The 19,026-nt window shown below is 36.5% G+C and overlaps 1 protein-coding gene across 5 annotated transcripts in view; it reads left to right on the forward strand.

Moving 5' to 3' along the window:
* Positions 1-7,855: 7,855 nt before the first annotated feature.
* The window catches only part of ETV1 (ETS variant transcription factor 1), a 97,121-nt gene continuing 85,950 nt past the window's right edge, over positions 7,856-19,026 (forward strand). Inside the window, exons 1-5 of one of the 5 annotated variants that reach the window (XM_081800466.1) lie at positions 7,856-8,373; positions 8,472-8,668; positions 8,783-8,941; positions 9,764-9,851; positions 11,261-11,308. In XM_081800466.1, the coding sequence (XP_081656592.1) occupies positions 8,897-8,941; positions 9,764-9,851; positions 11,261-11,308 (181 nt within the window). In that variant the 5' untranslated portion in view covers positions 7,856-8,373; positions 8,472-8,668; positions 8,783-8,896. Of the gene's footprint in view, positions 8,374-8,471; positions 8,669-8,701; positions 8,721-8,782; positions 8,942-9,763; positions 9,852-11,260; positions 11,309-11,361; positions 11,831-19,026 lie in introns of those variants that run through there. The other 4 variants (XM_081800467.1, XM_081800470.1, XM_081800469.1 and 1 more) reach the window with 4 other exon arrangements.

Here is a 19,026-nt window from a genome sequence, read left to right on the forward strand (position 1 = left end):
CCAGGAATTGGCCCCCACATAGATGGGAAGGTAGAAAATTATTTTAAACATGGGTAGGAAGTCAGGCTGAGTGTTCCCAGGTGTCAAAGACATTTCTAAAAGTCATCCAGAAGGTCATAAGGATATAACTATGGCATCAATGAGGACTAACTTGAGAGTTGAGGTCTATTGTCTTAAGTTAGAGAAAAGTTCCAACAGACAAGAAAGATGAATTTTATGGGGTACCAACTCTTCAGTTTAAATACATTAGCTCATTTCTTCCCCACAGCAATTTTGAAAAATAGATTTTATATCCATTATATAGATGTGGAAGCTGAGACTTAGAGAAATAAAGTGATTTGGCTTGTGTTGGAGCCAGTATTCAAATCCATGACTCTCTGATCCCAATCCTCTTTCCACTATACTGTTTTTTTCTCCCTGCGTGTGGTTGAGCTCAACATAGTCATTGATTAAATATAAGAAAGTCAGGGGATTGCTTTCATAAGAGTTCTAAGGGCATCGAGTACAAATCCTTCATTTAATAAATTTTTTAGAAAGGTCATATTCATACAAGCTATGATTCTGAATTATATATTTCAGATACTTTGCTTTTGGCCACATAAATATCACTGCCTTAGAAATCACAAAGAAGGTTTTTTTTTTTTTTTTAATGAGATAAACCTACAAATGTGAGAAATATATTCAGTTGAGTGCAGCTTTTAATTTTCTTTTTGACAATAATTTTAAGAGCAAACTTTTATCTAAAAATCATTTGTACTCAGGTGGTCAGCCCTTTTCAACTGTCCAGTAAATTTTTGTTTGTTTTCAGAAAGTCATTGCTCATAACATTGCTTAAATATTTGAAATTTGTTTATATTTGTAGAGCAAGGCAGTTCAACAGCATGCTATCCATTTGTTCCCTTCATCCTGAAACAAGCATTTAACACCTTCTATATGTCAATGACTAACGACAGCATTGTAATCAAGATCCTAAAGAATTTATCAAATAAAGGACAGTAAGAAACATTTACACATAATTTAGAGCTATGGAAAAATGTCAGCTTTGAGAGCCCATGGGGAGGAATTCTCCTAATTCTCTTTTGGGAATCATAACTGGGTAAAACAAACTCTTTCCAGGAAGACTTTCTAGAGGAGGTACCTTGGGAAGCCAGCCTGGAAGTGTCTAATACACATAAAAGGTTAACTTGTTAGTGATTTAGAGTGTTCTAAATCAAGTTGTGTCCCAGAAGAATAAAATTCCATTTCTAAAATGGACCTTTAGAACCCTTTTGCCTTTGTTAACTAATCCATCTTTTACATTTGAGGAAAGCATAGCAACCATATCTTCATTTCTTGTTGTGGTCCAGAAAACAACTCTAAGAGTAGGAATTGGTGAACTTTGTTGCTGTTTTGCTGTTTTTTATTATTTTATTTTATTTTGTTTTAATTTTTGCTGTTTGTTTTAAAGTTACCAATGCTATGCTTTTGGTTTTAAAAGAAATGTAAGGTGTCCTCTTTCTAAAGGAAAGTAAAGGATTTGTATTTTATTCTTTGCTTATTAATTATTCCAAATTATGTGCCACTTAGAAGTTATGACCCCTGACCACCTACATATATTGCTGTTCTACAAATGGAAACTTCTTCAGTTCTTACAAAACTAATTCTAATTTAAACTACTAAATCATTCTTTCAATGGATTAAAAAACATGACTATAATACATGGATATTGTAACCAACCATTCTAAATACTAGAAGAAAAATTCAGTTATCTTTTACTTCATATTAATCAGTTCTACTAGAGGTACATGTGACTAAAAATAAAAATGGATGTATCCTTTTTGATGATAAAAAAATCAACATGTTTAGGTAAATATAGTATCTATAGAAAGAAAAAAGAAGTATAGATATATATTGTACATGCTCAGTGGGGGTGATATTGCCCCCAGTGTTGAAAATTCATTCTTGGAGGAATGGATGGTATTATAATAGTTTGTGACTCTCCCAAGAATTACAGGACATGAACAGATATAGAGTATATTTCTGATACTAAAATTTAATGGGAGAAGGGCAGTTAGGAATAAAAAATGTCTGAAAAGGTTCCTTAAGGGGAAATAATGAAACAATGTTGAGAAACACTGGTATATATGTGCCTGTGTGTATATATGTGTGTGTGTATATATATGTATATATATATTTGTATATGTGTATATATGTACACCTTTATGTGCATTATTTTCTATTTTGAACAAAGAGAGGATATATTATTCTCTCTACTCTGTTCCCTGCTGTTTTCACTTGACTATGATATGTCACATGTAAATCAGGGTTGACACATGCAAATGCTTACAGGGGTCAGCTGGGTAACATAAACAAGAAAAACAGGGATTGGGGAAGAATGTGGACCGTAGCAAAATTGAGAGCCCATGCTCCTTTACCCTTTAACGAGTAGCAGTGTTCGGCTCCAGCTAATGGTAGCCATGAAGGAATTTGGACTCAATGTTATTATATTCTCTGATTTGTCAAGCGATACTGGAAATCTAAATTTTAGAAGTTGACAGTGATTTCCCCATGAGGGTCAACATTATGTGGGTCAAGCCAAACATGTCCTTGCTAATAAACATGTAGGCCTCCCTTTGGATTTTAGTAGAAGTCCAACCCAGGGTTTCCCAAGAAAGATTCAGAAACCAATTACAACAAAATTCCCTGCAACAGAATTTGTATGTGATGTGTTTGCTGGGCCCCAGCTTGGGCCTGCTGAATTAGAAACTCTATGGATCTACCCAGGAATCTGAATTTTTAACATGGAGTTTCTTATGCAATCTCAAGTTTGTGAACCAAGGACATTGGGCACTTTTTAACAGCTACACAACCAGAATTGAACTCCAAAACATGAAACTATCATACTTTGTTAAAACCATTCCCCTATTTATACCACATCTTCTTTACCCATGCATCAATCAATTGATGGACACTTGGCTGCTTCCATAGTTGGACTATTTTAAATAATGCTGCTGTAAACATAGAGGGTGCATGTATCCCTTTGAATTAGTGTTCTTGTACTCTTTGGGTAAATACCTATAGTGCCATTGCTGGATCATAAAGTAGTTCTATTTTTAAGTTTTTGAGGAACCTCCATACTCCACAGTGGCTGCACCAGTTTGCATTCTCACCAGTCATGCACCAGGGCTGCCTTTTCTCCAAATCTTCCCCAACATTTGTTGTTATTTGTATTGTTGATTTTAGCCATTCTGACAGGTGTGAGGTGATATCTCACTGTGGTTTTGATTTGCATTTCCCTGATGATCAGTGATGATAAGCATCTTTTCTTGTGTCTGTTGGCCATCTGAATGTCTTTGGAGAAATGTCTGTTCATGTTTCTGGCCATTTTTAATTGGATTATTTGTTTTTTGGGTGTTGAGTTTTATAAGTTTTATATATTTTGGATAGTAATCCTTTACTGTATATGTCATTTGCAAATATCTTACCCCATTCCATAGGTTGAGTTTTAGTTTTGTTGATTGTTTCCTTCATTGTGGGGAAGTTTTTATACAATGGAGTATTATTTAGCCATAAAAAAGAATGAAAGCTTGCCTTTTGCCATGACATGGATAGAGCTAGAGAGTATAATGCTAAGTGAAATAAGTCAGAGAAAGGCAAACACCATATGATTTCACTCATGTGGAATTTAAGAAACAAAACAAGCAAAGAAAAATAAATGAGAGAGATAGAGATGGAGAGAGACAAATCAAGAAACAGACTCTTAATTATAGAGAATAAACTGATTGTTACCAGAGGGGAAGGCCGAGGGGTGTTGGGTTAAATAGGTGATAGTAATTAAAGAGTGAACTTGTGAAGAGCAGCAGGTGATGTACAGAAGTGTGGAATTACTATACTGTACACCTGAAACTAATATAACACTATGTTAGCTAACGGGGAGTGAAAAAACTTAAAAACGAAAACCATTCCCTTATTGATGGGTATTGAAAATGCTTCTAAACTTTTCTCTCTATAAATAATACTTCAGTAAACCTCCTTAAGCACATTGTTTTTATTTTTATAGGGTAGATTCCAAATCAGATTATGGGGTCTAATTTTAGGATCCAGTAGATATTGTAAAATTACTTTAAAAATGTCGCATAAAGTCACATTCTGACCAGCAATATATGTGAGTGCCCTTATCCCAATAGTGACATCCCTGGGTATTAAAAAAATTTTTTTAACATTCTTTCTTCCTTTATTTTTTAATTTTTAAAAAAGATTTTATTTATTTATTTGACAGGGAGAGAGAGCACAAGCAGGGGGAAGGGTAGGCAGAGGGAGCGGGAGAAGCAGACTCCTCTCTGAGCCAGGAGCCCGATGTGGGGCTAACATTCTTTATTTTTTAAATGCATAATATTCTGACTTCTAGTACAGTTAAGAATTTTTTAATCACGTTTTTGCATTTCCTCTTCTTGGGGAGTTTGCAGATATCCCCAAGCTGACAATGGCAGGTTTGAGAGTGGGAGCCAAGACATTCTACACAGGGTCAGTTTCTTTGATACTCTTCCCTTCTTCCTAGGCTCCACCCTCCCATCAAATCCCTGCTTTTTCTTTTCACAGGGAGCCCACTAAGCCACTAATTATCTTTCACCATTCTGGCAGGTCTCTTAAGTTTTCTTCTGGAATTATAGTCATCTGTTTATTTCCTTTGCACATTTGGCTACTTAGTAGTCGATTTTTTCCTTAACTATTTGATGTAGTTCTGTGCAAACTAGGCCATTAACAATTTGCTTTATATAATATTTTTAAGAAACAAATGATAAAAGTTACTATTTTACTTAATAATCAACCCAATTTGAACAAATTTTATTTAATTTTAATCATATTAATAATTTAAAACAAGCGGTATCATTTTTCTCTTTGTTTTTGCTGCTTTTAGAAACTCACGCAATTTAACATCATGCATTTTCAGTATAATGCTATATAATAAGTCAACTGCAGAAAAGCCACTAATAAATATTATTTCATTTAATAACAGCAAAGAAACTGTAAGGATTTAAGTAGCTTATATGAAAGTTAAAAATTTTCCAAACTTGGATATGGATTTTTTTTAAGTGGGGGGGCTTTCTCTCAAGAGCTCCTATTTCAAAAGCCAAATGGGATTTCAAACTACAAGTAAATAAATGTCAAAGCCTCTTGGCCTCTGCTCTGCCATTCTTTGCCTGAAATCCTGCCAAAATTAAATTTTCCATTCAAGGACTGGCATTTACTAAGCTTATTTTTTTAAAGACTCACTTTCAAAAGTAGTGGAAATTCTGTGCAACTTTTGACGTTCCTCTCTGTGGATAGAACAGCTCCCTCTCTAGACATTTTCCACAGGGGTAACTTTTTCTGAAAAACAAATTTTCAGTCCTTGAAATATCTTCAGCATCTAGGTCTATTGGTTTTTTCCCAGTGCCAAGCATAAAGATAAAACAGCAGCCAAGCTAGCTAGTGTTTCACTAGGTATCACAGAACAAAAAGGAGAGAGAAAGGGCAGAAGAGAAAGTGGGAGAAAAGAGCATGGTCCAATAGTTCACTTGCTAGAGGGGGACATTTATCTCAGAAAAATTGTGCTGTCTCAACAAAACTGAGCTGTAGCGAGACTCACTGTCTGCTTGTTCACATAACATCATTTTCAATTATTGTTAAGATCAAATAGTTAAGAGCTGAGTGCGTTTAAAGAATCCCAAGGCGGAAATATGGAATCCCCTCACTACAGAGTAAAATCGGAGGATTAGGGCGCCGCTTCTTTTTGCCGGTCCAGCATTGGTGGGGAGAAGGGGTAGTGCTTTTTGGGAGCCTGTGAAAAGAGTGAGGACTTGGGAAATGGAAACTAAAACTGTCAGCCAGAAAAGTCCTGCAGTATCCCTAAATGAAAGTTCAAAAAGTTAACAAAAAAACTGTGGGATAAATTAAAGGTAAAATTGAAAACTACAGAAAGTTAGGTGAGAAAACTGAAATCTATCTGGGATTGAACTGTTTGCACTTCTAAAAGCAATAGCTTGAAGCAGCAAGCAAGTTACTAGTCTGTCCTTATGCTTTCTCCCCACTCTCCTTTTCTCTTCCTTTCCTCTTTCGCAGCTTTTCTCGTAGGCAGTGCGCCCTGAGATTGTCGCCCTGTGAGCATTCCTTTAATTTCCGAGTTATTTCTTTTCCTCTTGTCCTCAGACCTAACCCTCCTTTTCTTCAGATAGTATTTGTTCAGGGACGAATCATAGAGGAGGTAGAGGGATAGAAAAAAGTTTTTTGGTTTGGGAAACTTGGGCCTTTGTTGTGTCATTTCCCCTGCCCCTCCACGCCCCCAAGCACGTGACCAAGAAAGGCCGGAATTTTGTGAATGGAGCCGAAAGGTGGCTGCAAGGGCGGGAGAAGCTCCGCCCCTTCCCCTGAAGCGGCCAATCTCCTAGCGGAGCGCTGCGGGGTCAGCAATAAACAACAATGGGCTGGGAACATACGATACGTTATTGGCTGAGGCGAGAACCTCGCGGGGGCCTACCTTAAAGCTCCGCCCCCTCTCGGTTACCCTGGATACCCGTCGGGCTTTGGCCGTTGAGAAGGGCTTTGGAAACTGTTGCTCACGTTACAGAGGCTGGTTTATCCCAGGAATGCTGGGCGGCGGGACACTCTTGCTATTGGCTCCTCGCCTGATTTCACCCTCAGAATGTACCCCAGAGCCTCACTATTCCGCTTGGAGACCCAGGCTGTGCCTGGAACCCCTCCGTGGCCGAGGTTAAAGTGCAGTTCCCGCCCAAAATGCTTGTTAGGTGCTCGCGTTTGCACCGGCTACTTGGATTAACTAGTTTGAGGGAATGCACGGTGGGTGTCCTTGCTGTCCACAGTTATTGGGTGTTTCCCCAGTGATACTTTTTCTGTTGTTGTTTATTTAATTTTTTTTTTTTTTTGACAGAGATATTTACCCTCCTAGTTCCCTCCATGGGTCCGGAATTGAGTCTTATGGGCTCACACTCTGATTTCAATGCGTCTCCATCACGTTCCATTTAAGGAAGGAAACTTTCAAATAGAAATTGAGAACTGCAGCACGTTTCCCTAAGGCGGAACAGCTGCCGGAAACGTCCTTTGGTCTCTAGCTCTGGTCGCCATCAGGATCACAAGTAAATTTCAACACCACTAAGTAAGCTGGTCCCATCCCCACGGCCTCCCATCCACTGTTGGGCCGAGGCTGCTTCCTAAGTGACTTTTTACAGCTCCAAGCCTCATAGGCGCGTCAGGGCAAGTGGTTTCAGAGTTGCAGCCCACACTTTTTAACGTCCCGATCATTGTCCTTGAAACCCGAGCCCCATCACCGCTCGCCCCCAGCTCCGGGCTCTGGCGGTTTAAAAGCTGGAGAGGAAGTGAAAGCGTCAAGTACAGTAAGTGACACCCTCCGCCTCCGTGTGTACATAACAAAAGCTCAGGAAACGTGCGGGTCCCTAGGATATCCGAGCCACCCCATTCCCTCCCTGGTCCTCCCCACCTCCACAGTGGACTGGAAGCACCTTGTCGCAGTGCACACGTGGGACACCTTTTTTTTTTTTATATATATATATATACTTTTCTTCACCTAGATTTCTCTGTGGTCCTGCTAAATTTCCCTCCCAACGCAACCACTCCTAACTAGCAGTTCCTCAGTTCCCAGGTGCTTTTACTCATAGATTCTTTATTGTACTGTCTCATGAATGACAGGATCTTGTTTTACTTGAGGGTGGCCGTTAAAAAGTGGGGCTGGGTGTTGGAAAACGGGAAAAGAATTTGGGCCAAAAGCTTAGTGGGAACGAGTCTATAGAGCGAGGTGGGCTCCTTATCAGGTTAAAAGTAGGGGGGCTGGAGATGTTGAGGGAGAGGATTCGAGGGAGTAAAGAGGCATGGGCTTGGTGGGTAGTAGCACTTCAGAGTATATGCCAGAACCGAACAAAAGTGATTTAGGGCATCAGCCCAATAGTGGAAGAAACACACCAGTAAGGAATACTAGCGACTCGATACACATGGCTTCAGTGTCCCGGACGCCTTAACGATAAGCAGAGCGTTAGGAAGGCAATTGATTTCCTCTGTGGCGTTTGCAGGCTGTGGATACTGCGCCAGCCCGCGGAGCATCCGCTAGGAAGAGGGGCGCGAGAGATCCACGAGAAGGGGCAGCAAGCCGCCTGATTGACAGCTCGAAATCTGATCTTGTGAAAGAGACGCGGAGCCAATGGGAGGCAGCGATCCATCAGTTTGGATTGGAGGCCCCTGGAGGAGAAGTAGAGGAAAAACCACCGAATTGAGCTCTGTCAGAGGCGCTTTCGGCTTCCAAAGGGGAAGTGCTGGGCAATAATTAATGTTTTTATTAAATTTGGAGGGAATTTTTTGCAGCCGTTCGCCTAGCGTGGCCTTCAGGTGGGTCTTTCCAACAACTTTTTATGTCTCTCCAGATAATTGCATGGTTGTGGGTTGCAAAAACTATCCTTACGAAAGAGGTGTCTCCGTCTCTTTAGTCCCGTTAGGTGCAAAGCAAGTCTCGTTGATCGCCATTGCTAGTTTTGCACACGTTTGCGAATCAGAGCTGCCCGGGCTACACCGACCGCGCAGGGAAACATCGAGAGTGTAAATAAATACATCGCCTCTTGTTCGGATTTTTGCTACTGCCGAAAATATGTAAATTGTGAACTCTCTTGGCTCTCTTTGGATCCAGGTGAAGGAGGCGGTGTAGGGAGGGTTATTTTTGTGAATGGGACTGTCGGAGGGTAATTAGCTATGCAAATTCAAGAGCTTCATTCATGATTTTTTTTTTTTTTTTTTTTTTTAGCCTAAAAGCCATCTTGTTCCCCTCTAGGTTGATAGAAGTCCAGATCCTGAGGAAATCTCCGGCTAAATGCTCAAAATATAAAACACTCAGCTGAGATTTGCGAAGAGCAGCAGAATGGATGGATTTTATGACCAGCAAGTGCCTTACATGGTCACCAATGTGAGTGATCAGTTCGAAAGTTGCTGTTTATAAACTTGACTCCAACGGGGGGGGGCGGGGAGGAGGGAGAGAACGAGAAGGGAGGGGGTAAGGGGGCTGGGATTGCAGATACTTTATCTGCTTTGTTGCCACTGTAGGGCGACTCTGCTTCTAGAAGCCCAATCTTCAAAATGAGCTTACCTTTCAGTGATTTGGATAAGGCATAGTTTTGTTTTTAAGACCCCCCCCCCCCTTTTTGTTCTGATTAAAGTGCCCAAGATGAGTGGAAGAGGAGACGGAGGGCAGCAGCAGCTGCTGCACTCAAAGTTTTTGGCTGGGTTTGTCTGCCACATTGAAAAGAATGAAGTTGAGACAAATGCTGACACTTTTTGTTTACATGGGGTGTTTTTGTTTCTTTTTTTATCGTCTCGTTTTTTCCTCATGTTTTTTATTTCACCACTCTATTTTTACTTTTGTTTTGGGGGGTGGTATCAGAGAGAATAAAATTCACGGTATTTTAGTCTAGCTTTGATCCAGCTAAAAACGACTTTAAGTGTGATTGCTTAATGTTGTTTTGATGCTGAGATGCCATGAATACATGACTGATAAGTAGTAGTGTGTTACGCTTGGCGCTGGGAAGCAACTCTCCCTGGTTGTTGAATTCTCAGCCTAAGCTTTCACTGTCAAGTGAACGCTGAAAATGAGTATTGGAATTGATACTATGGACTTTTATTTTTCTATTTAGAGAGAGGCTCCAGCAGACTTATGTATGCATGTGTTTTTTTGTGTGTGTGACATCTGAGGTTTACATTTTTTTAAAGGATTTTATCTTTCCCTTTGTAGAATCAGCGTGGGAGAAATTGTAACGAGAAACCAACAAATGTCAGGAAAAGAAAATTCATTAACAGAGATCTGGCTCATGATTCAGAAGGTGAGGTTTGATTTGGGGCTGAATCCCCCCTCTTTACCTATACCCCCACCCTCATAAAGGAGAGGAGCACTTCAGTCTTAGCTTAAAAATAATAATCTTTCAAATTACTGCATTTAACTGAGACTTTTACTTGGAGCAATTAACATAATGTGACAATTTGCATTGGAGGATATTTTATGGCCCTGTCACAAACTAATGAAAGAAGGAAATAAACACTTAACAGTGACATCCTTCTTTTAATCATTCTTTTGTGTTTAAGTACTCTTGTCCATATGGCACATAACTAATCCCATACACTGAGGTAACAATTTTAAAATATCCAACACCGTGGGACAAAGTAAGCAGCTAGGTATACTACTTAATTTCTCCCTTCTACTTTATTAGAAGTTAAATGGTGTAAATCATGGTTTGCTTTCCCATTCTCCATACACTAAAACCATTTACTGTTATCAAACTTTTCATGGATGATTTTGATGACTACATGGTGAGGTCATAATATCTTGTTTATAGGCCTTCAAGTGTTCACTGAATCATAATTAAGGCCTAATTTATAATTAGAATACCTATTTGGGAAATTAGGTTACAGATTTTTTTTTTTTTTTAATGCACTGTTAGTTAGGAGGTCAGTATGTTATAAAGTATTCCACCCGTACGGGAGCATTCATAATGGACTTAATATACTTAGATTTAATTATCTAAGTTCAGTTTGCCATTTTGATTAGGCATGTTGAATTCTGAAACTTAACTCAAATCTTCATACATATTGGACATCCTCTCTCTCCCACAATGACAGAATGCACAGTTTTGGACTTGATAATAAACAGGTGCCAGGAAATTATCTCACTTTGACTTTTGTAAATCTACTAATGTCGAAATTTTCCTCTAAGATCTTGTATTTAAAAGTTGTCCCTTTTAGTTTTGAGGCATTGAAACTCAAAACATACAGTGCTTTAAGAATTATACCATGTACTGTTTCATCTTTTCTATAAGGTTCAGAAGATAAAAAGAAAGTGATGGTCAGCCTTTCTACTCTTTCTTCTGCAAGAGTTGACTCTATTTAAGAAAGGTTTACACAGATAGACACACCTTCACCTCAGCCTTTTTGTGAATCCTAGTGTATGTGTGTCTAGTGTCCCTGAGCTTATTTATTAAGTTATTTGTTAAAAGGGGGAAAATATTGCCTTCGTTATTTAATTCACTAAAATAATTTCTTAAAGAAGTATTGCTTAATAGCCATTAAAATGGCAGGATTATTGAGCTATTTAAGTCATGAATCCTATTTTCTTCTTATATTGACTCCCCCCCAAATTAAATTGATACTTAGTACCAATTTCATGACAAACATTTCCATTTAATGGAGCCTAAAGGTTTTTCAAATCTTTTGTTTATGTCTCTGACTTGTTTTTTAGAACTCTTTCAAGATCTAAGTCAATTACAGGAAACATGGCTTGCAGAAGGTAAGGCAAAAAAATTGCTTTAAAAGGAGGGGAAAAGCAACTCTAGAAGGGGAAAAAAAAAAAGTCCTGAACTTGCTGTCTTAACGTTCAGCCCAATTAATTGAGCTCTAAAAGAGCCACCTCATGTGTCATGCATACATTAGAGTCTCTGATGAGTTTGTCTTTAGGGAATCCGGGGCTGCACTACCCAGTGTCATCACAAATTACCAGGAGAAATTGCTTCCAGCTCACAATCACATCTGCTTTTGGCAAGAACTAATGCACCAAGACTTCAAGTTCTAAGCCTCTGTTCAGATTTTAATTGCAATTGATCAGGTTTATATTATTGTACCTCGAGAGACCTCCTAGAGCCAGAACCCGGCTTGCTGTTTCTTTTACAGCAGCGCATATCATTATTTGGTGTTCTGGTGGAGGACTTTTCTGATGGCAGAAATTAGTTTCTCTGGGTTCATCAGGACGGGATGCTTCAAGATTTAAGTGCAAGTGTCTTCTTTCCACCGTGTTCACAACACAGAACGTTAGGTGTGTATCCAATACTTAGGAAATCTATGGCTTTAAAAGAAATCTTTGGGGGATTTGAGGACTTAAAGAAAGGTTTTCTGTTTGTTACTGTTATGTGATATTTGCTGAAATTGATTTTTGCTTTTGTGTCACTTTTACTAGGATTTATTTAATATAGCAAGGTGACGTGTGAAGGCATTACTCTTATTTTTAATTACTTTTTAGTAAAATTTTGTGTTGCAATCTATTGTATCTTTTACTGGGTGAAACTTTATTTCATAGGAACAATGAGATACTGCTTCAGTACAGCTTAATACAACTTGAGAAATGCCTAATGTTGAGGGACTTTTGTTGGTGTCCATAATTTGAAATTTTTCTTTTGGGTTTGTTATAAATGTGAAATACTAATTTTGTCCTATGATGTGTTTTATGGGAAGAACAAAGAGAAAGTTATATCTATTTAAGCATTGAGTATGATTTGTATCTCTGTCTGTATGTTATCTGGGAAACATGCAATTTTTGGAACAGATTTTTAAGGTTGTTAAAAGAAGGGAGAGAGTCTCTTTAAATGGAACCCAAGTGTTGCTGTTGCTACTTTGAGCCAGACTGCAGTGCTTTATCGGTGGTCTTGCTTGCAGTTCATCAAGTTGCTGTTAGCATGTAAAATAAGTTTCTTTGTTTTGCTGATATTCTAGTTTTCCAAAAAGCTTTTGCAGTTTTTATAGATCTTTTAAGTTAAATAGCTCTTCTAGTAGCCCTTTGAAAGGGTGATTGTATTTGCGTGTTCATAAAAGGTAAGTATTAATGAAAGTTTTAGTTATATTTAAAGGTCATTTTGCTTGTCTCTGTAAATGAAACTTATTGCAATAGATTACTTACTATTGCAATGTAAACCATATATTCAAACCTAACTTTTTCAAGAAAAATTTGCACAGAGGTCCTTGTGTTAACTTTGATTTGTTAGTTTTGCAAAGTTGAAGGTTGTGAGGACATTACATTCATGAGGAAATTTGTTCGCTTACCTAAAATAACTTGAAATATCTATTTTAATTGTTCTCGAAGGTTTGTTGGTTCTTAGATGTTTAAGTCTCATTGATTCCAAGTCATTGCACTTGCTGGCAGATTTTGCATGTGCATAGCAACTCTGTTTCTGGAATTTTAAAATGTGGATTCTGTGACAGACTCTTGCCATTTTATAATTAGTTTTAGTACAGTCTCTGACTTTTGACTTGTTTTGTTTATTTGTCGCTCGGTAAGTGATTTGAATAACTCTCCAAGTTAATCTTTTAAAACTCTGCACTGAATATATTCTTACCTATGATTATTAACATACCTGTAAATCAGATTTGAAGATTTAACTTTATATAAAACAAACCTAGAAAATGACTGATGTATTTGGAGGAACATGGACTTTTACTTAGAAAATGATTCATAAGCTTAAATAAGTTAAGGAATTAATCCTCGGGGTGTTTTATTGAATACCCAGGTGGGCGACTGTTTACAAACTGGATAAGACTGCATTTTAGAATAATGTAAACAGTTTTCAAATTAGTTTATATTAATTTATCCTATCATGATATAAGCAAAATATTGTTAATATGACTTTTAAAATTTAATAATGGAAAGAGAGTTCTTTTTTATTTTTTACTATTTGTTAATAGACTGCATATTTATTTTTATTTTTAGCAATTCTGTATCATTATATTATTTGCTTTAGCATTTTAACTTGACTTATCCCACATCTTGAACTAAGAAGAGATATTAAAATTACACTAGGTTATTTGTAGCTAGATTTGTTCATTTCTGTTCTTCTGGACATCCAGAAATTAAAACATTGCCAAATTGGCAGAGTAGGGACTGTTTATATATTTCTTTTCATAATGCTTGGTAGCCAAGAAAGTGACCATGGAATTTTAAGGCATCTTGACCCTTTTAAAAAAGATCATTGGCAATTAACTAAGTTTCTCTCATGAGTTAGAATCCCACTGAGAAGTTATACAGATCTAAAAATCTTATTAGACGTGAGAGTCAAGTTGTGTCAGAAGAAAATCATGTTTTTAAAAAGTGATCAAAGCCCTGAATATTTGGGAAATGATATATCCCAAGATGTTTGTTTTTTCTTATAAGAATTTTTATAAATTAGATTCAAAGTGCAACATATGGGTTAGTCATAAGTAAATTATTATGGATTATGAAATGTGTTTTATGTCTAAGGACAAATTAGGGTAGATAAGGTAGCACTTTTTGAGGGTGAGGGTTGGAGCCAGTATTTTCAGTTTGCTAAAGTCCTGTAATTTGGGGGGATGCCTGGAAATATATTTTTAATTTCCAAACGGAGATCAAAAATATGTTTGTAAAGGATGTAACTTTGCATTGGTATCACTTTCTAAGTACTGACACGGCAATTTAAACGTTTCTAACGTGTCTACCACAATTAAATATATTCACCTACACCTCATCCTTAAGAAAATTGAAAAGATAATGTTTTCAGTGACCACAGTAGCACTTAAAAAAAAAAAAGTGTCTATTTTAAATTTTGCCATAGCTACTTTATATTATAATTTTACTATGTACAATTCTTCATTGATTCTTTGTCTTTTGAGTTAGATTGCTACTGACAGAAAGGCAATTTCCATTATTTGATCCCATGAAATCACGAGTTCATATATCCATCCTGTCAGCATCATGGTAACGTCTTATTCTTAATAGCCTGTTTTAAGTGGTACTGTAGAGGGTGGTGTCCTAGAAATTCATGGTTAAAATGGACCCTTTTGTGTGTGAGGGAGAGAAACAGAAGGATATAAAATTGAGTTTGAAAAGGATTGCATTCTTCTAAAATTGCTGATTAGAACTTACCTGCTAACACAACTTGAAGAGAAATAATAAATTTCATATGTATCTAATGTAAATGCATAGCAACTTTTGAACATTGTTTTTGGCATGGATCTAGACGTTCTTGAGGTTCCCTTTCATCAGTGATATTAAGGACAAAAGTCAACAGTGATTCGCTGCCACAGAGCGGGATGTTTTTCAGTGGTGTTACATAGTAAGTCAAGTTTCCTGCTGCCCCCCCACTTGAATCAAAGTTTTATCTCCAAGAACAACCTTTCTTCACCAAAGGTTATTACTTCATGCAGACAAGGCTTTTTTTTTTTCTTCTTTTGTTTTGTGTGACCTTCAAATAATAGGTTGAGTTAACAGTAGAGATGTCATTATATCCTCTCCATTTACTTCAGTAGCTGATACTAAATTTACATTCAAAATAATTTCTTATGAAGTTCCTTTAAATAATGTGTGCTGTTGTTTCTCGCTATCCATGTCATCCACAATGCCCAGTAGTCATAATGTACTCATTTTTATTTTTCAAACAATTATACTGTTTCTTGTTAAAATGGAACATAAATTGGGTATGTGCTCATTAGTTTTTTTTATGTGCTACGGTAAGAGCTAAAGACTTTAAAAACTACATTATTTTATGTGGTTTACATAAAAAAGGAAATGAGAATTAAGCATTAAATTACAGAAGTCCATACTTTTTCTTAGTATTGAGCAAGAATCACACATTTTGTGTGTAGGGGGGAGGGGTGCTTCTACTCCTCTTTTTGTTGTACCAGGAAATACTCTCAAATATGAAAGGAAGACTTCTAATTTGGACTTGATTAAAAGATAGCAGGTGGAGTAAATGTATTATATTTTAAGTATTTATTGGAATTATATAAATGTCTTTTCATCTAGGCTCTACTTGCAAAATAAAAAAAAGTTTGTTAAAAATAGAACTCGGATATGGTATAGCCTCGGTATACTTTTCCAGAGGGTCCTGATCAGTGTTAATGAAATATTGCTTTTCTGGTTCGGTTATAAGAAATGTGTCATTTCTTGAATTTCATAATATAACTTCATTCCCTTTGACCTGTGTAGAAGCTTGTAATTAAAATTAATAATAATAATAATAATAATAATAATAATAATAATAATAATAATGTCAGACCTCCGTAGTACTAGGAAACAGAAACAACAGCTCTTAAGCTATGCTTGTTTCCAAGTCCCTATAGGTCAGTGTAGAGTTAGGAGTGGAAGCTGATCTGAGACTGAAGACAACTGAAACTCACTGTTTTCCTTTTTTTAGAGCATCAAGTATTAAAGATGTTTCTGTCATGGGGAAATAGCTCCCCCCCCCTTTTTTTGGTCTCTTTAAGTATGTTTATACTATTGTATTAATTAATGCTTATATATCGGTACAATCATTTTTAATTTTAAAAGCGGATGTGGTATAAAACCAGGCTTAGTGGCTTCATGATTATTTTGTTCCATGGCTTGAAGCTTCATTTCAGGATTAAACAGAATACCACCGTGCAAAGGTTGATTTTCCTGTTGTTTTACTTTTATGTAAAATAAAATTCAAGTTTATTCAGAGAAACTTGTTGCTAATTCTTTGATTCAAAATGAAATGCTACAAAGTTCAGCAATAATCTATTATAATCTCAGGATAAAGAAAATCTGAATAATAGGCAAGAAAAATAAGACATTTCTTCAATGATTTTTTTCCTCCCTCACTCCCTCCACTCTCTAAGTTCCTTCCTTCCTTCCTTTTTAGTTTTATACATTTATGTTTTTGTGATAACTTACCCTATAAAGCCGGATGGGTTAAATATATATCTATGTATCTATAGAGAGAGAGGTAGATACATAGATAGATATAGATGTCTATCTAGCTATAGATAGATTTAATTTTGTAAACTTGTCATTTATTTAAATGTATACCTTAATGGATCTGAGCTGTATTTGAGATAGAGCAATAAAATTGGTGTGTTTATTGCAAGTTCAAGTTGACTTGCTTTAGCTCTCTGGAAGGGCGTGACATGAAAAGATTGCGGTTGGGCCACATGGCTCATGCTGGACTGTGTTTTTGTGAATGGAGGCAGAACTCCAGTTCTGCCTGCTTGTCTGGAGGAATTGCTGAGGAGATCAGCTGTCTCATTCACAGGCAGAAAGAATGACTCATACATCTTCCGCCTTGTTTGGCTCCAGGTCATTGTTACAGTGGATAGAACTGGTTTTAATTAAATATTAACCCCTTTTATACTTGACGTTTGTTCCATTTGTAATTTTTCCACTTTTTTCCTAGCTTTAAAAGAAAACTCCACGGACCTCTAGTTTGTAAAGAGTGGGGGGGGGTGCTTTTTACTTGCCTGCAGCCAACCTTGGAAAATATTTAAAACTCTTACCTTTTCTTAAGTAGTTAGTATTTCATTTGAAAGTTTAAGCATAAAATAAAGGGACTCTATTTAAAAATTGCCCCCACCCCCAGAAATGTTAGTTAAGAAAGTATGCTGAAACTGAGAATGAGGGTTAGTGATTCTGTGACATCTAGATCATGATTAATATTTTCATGAGTTTGTTTCTTATAATATGTATTGCTATGCACTAAAAGAGAGAGAAAAAAAAAACACACAACAACTCTGGATAATAATCTAGGTAAAGCAAAGAGCTGAGAGAGCAGATACTACCCTTTTAAAGCCCGAGTCCTGAGACTTGATGGCAACTTGTCTATTAATGTGCAATGAACTGATAGAGCTGCTCCAGCTATTACCAATAAAATCCACATGCTTAATCTTCTTGAAAGCCTTTTATTGGTCTTTTGGTCTATACTTTTCCCCCTTGTCCTTTCTTACTCTTCCCCTTCCTCTTTAATTACATAGTGTGGGGAAACATTTTCATTCCCCAAAGGTGATTATTCCAAGCCTAGTTTATAATAGATAGCAGTGAAAATAGTGTTTTTTAAAGGTTGGCCGCTATGGTTAATTTTCCACTTTGGAGTTGGTATGGCTTGCCACAAATTTTCAGGCGGCTGTAGTTTGCTATTTCACAGAATTCCCGTGAATTGAGAAAAAAGGAAACGTATGATATGAGTGTGGCAATACTTTGTCATATTTTCCTTGCCCAGATCCAACGTGTGTTTTTCGTTAACTGCTTTCCTTTTACTCTAACTTGAAATTAGAAGTATACTTAAGCCTTTGTCTATTTAAGTAGCATGCTGCTTCATTTGGTCTATTCCGTTTCTTAAGATTAGCTTCTGTGAAAATGTGAGTCATATGTTTTTTGTTAAAATGCTGTAATATGTTCAGGCATAAGTGTGAAGTATTTATTCAGTATGTTAGAGAGTTAGAACAGAAATAGCAATTCTTATAGCAATTCTTATTCTTTTTACAAATTGTTATGGACCTATTTTCTTTAATTTGTGAAGTATAACTTCCAGCTTCTTCTAAAATTTGGCTTTACCCCCCCCATGCTTATCCCAACACATACCACATATCTACCAGTGATTTTTATGTCTTTCTTGCAGTGAAACTTATCACAGAGTTACAGTTTTCTTTTATGATATGATAGTAAGGAAAAAATAATGTCTGGCCTTTAGGACATTCATACCAGCATATTTAGTTACAAATAATTTTTGTTACTCACCAGCTATTTTTAACTATTCCTGTAAAGGGATATTACATTTTTATTAGATTCTTGCAAATGTTGGCTTTTTTTAAAAGCATAGTAATTGCTGTGGTTGATAATTTTGCATCTCCATAGTTATGTCTGTTTAGCTGTTAATTTAGAAGGAAAGCCAAAACATGTGGGTATGGTGGAAAAAATGTGTAGGATTTGGTACTGTCTACCTGCTGTTATTTATTAAATAAATATTGAAAACATTTTTGTATTTTTTTTGGTGTGAAGACTTATTTTAAAGACTAAAATAAGATTTTAGACTTATTTTATGTCTAAAATCTCCACTTCTATGAATTTGAGAAAAATGAAGCTTGCTGTAATGTCAAAAATGTTTATAGTTAAGAGAATACTAATGTACACATTTTAGCTGTTATTTTTATCCCTTTCCAATATAATTCAGGAGAAGTGAAGATTTTAAGCTTGCATTGTAATGACTGAAGTAGTTTTGTATGTGTGACTTGAAAGAAATGGGTGAGAGGTGAAGATTTGGAAAAAATAAGTAACATTTAGGATTTAATTTAATCGTCACAGAAAACCCATATTACCACTATTAAACTGATGAATAAAATACAGTTCAAATAGGTTAAAATAGTGTACACACTTTACACAGATAGGAAGTCATAAAACTGTGACTTGAAGTTTGCGTGGCTTTAGTTACTGATGGTAGCAGACATTAGTGGAATATGAAGAGGAAAAAAAAATCTCTTCTTCCATTGTACGCT

This window comes from Leptonychotes weddellii, chromosome 12 (genome assembly GCF_054177405.1).
Source record: "Leptonychotes weddellii isolate Sample4059 chromosome 12, ASM5417740v2, whole genome shotgun sequence".
Lineage (NCBI taxonomy): Eukaryota > Metazoa > Chordata > Mammalia > Carnivora > Phocidae > Leptonychotes > Leptonychotes weddellii.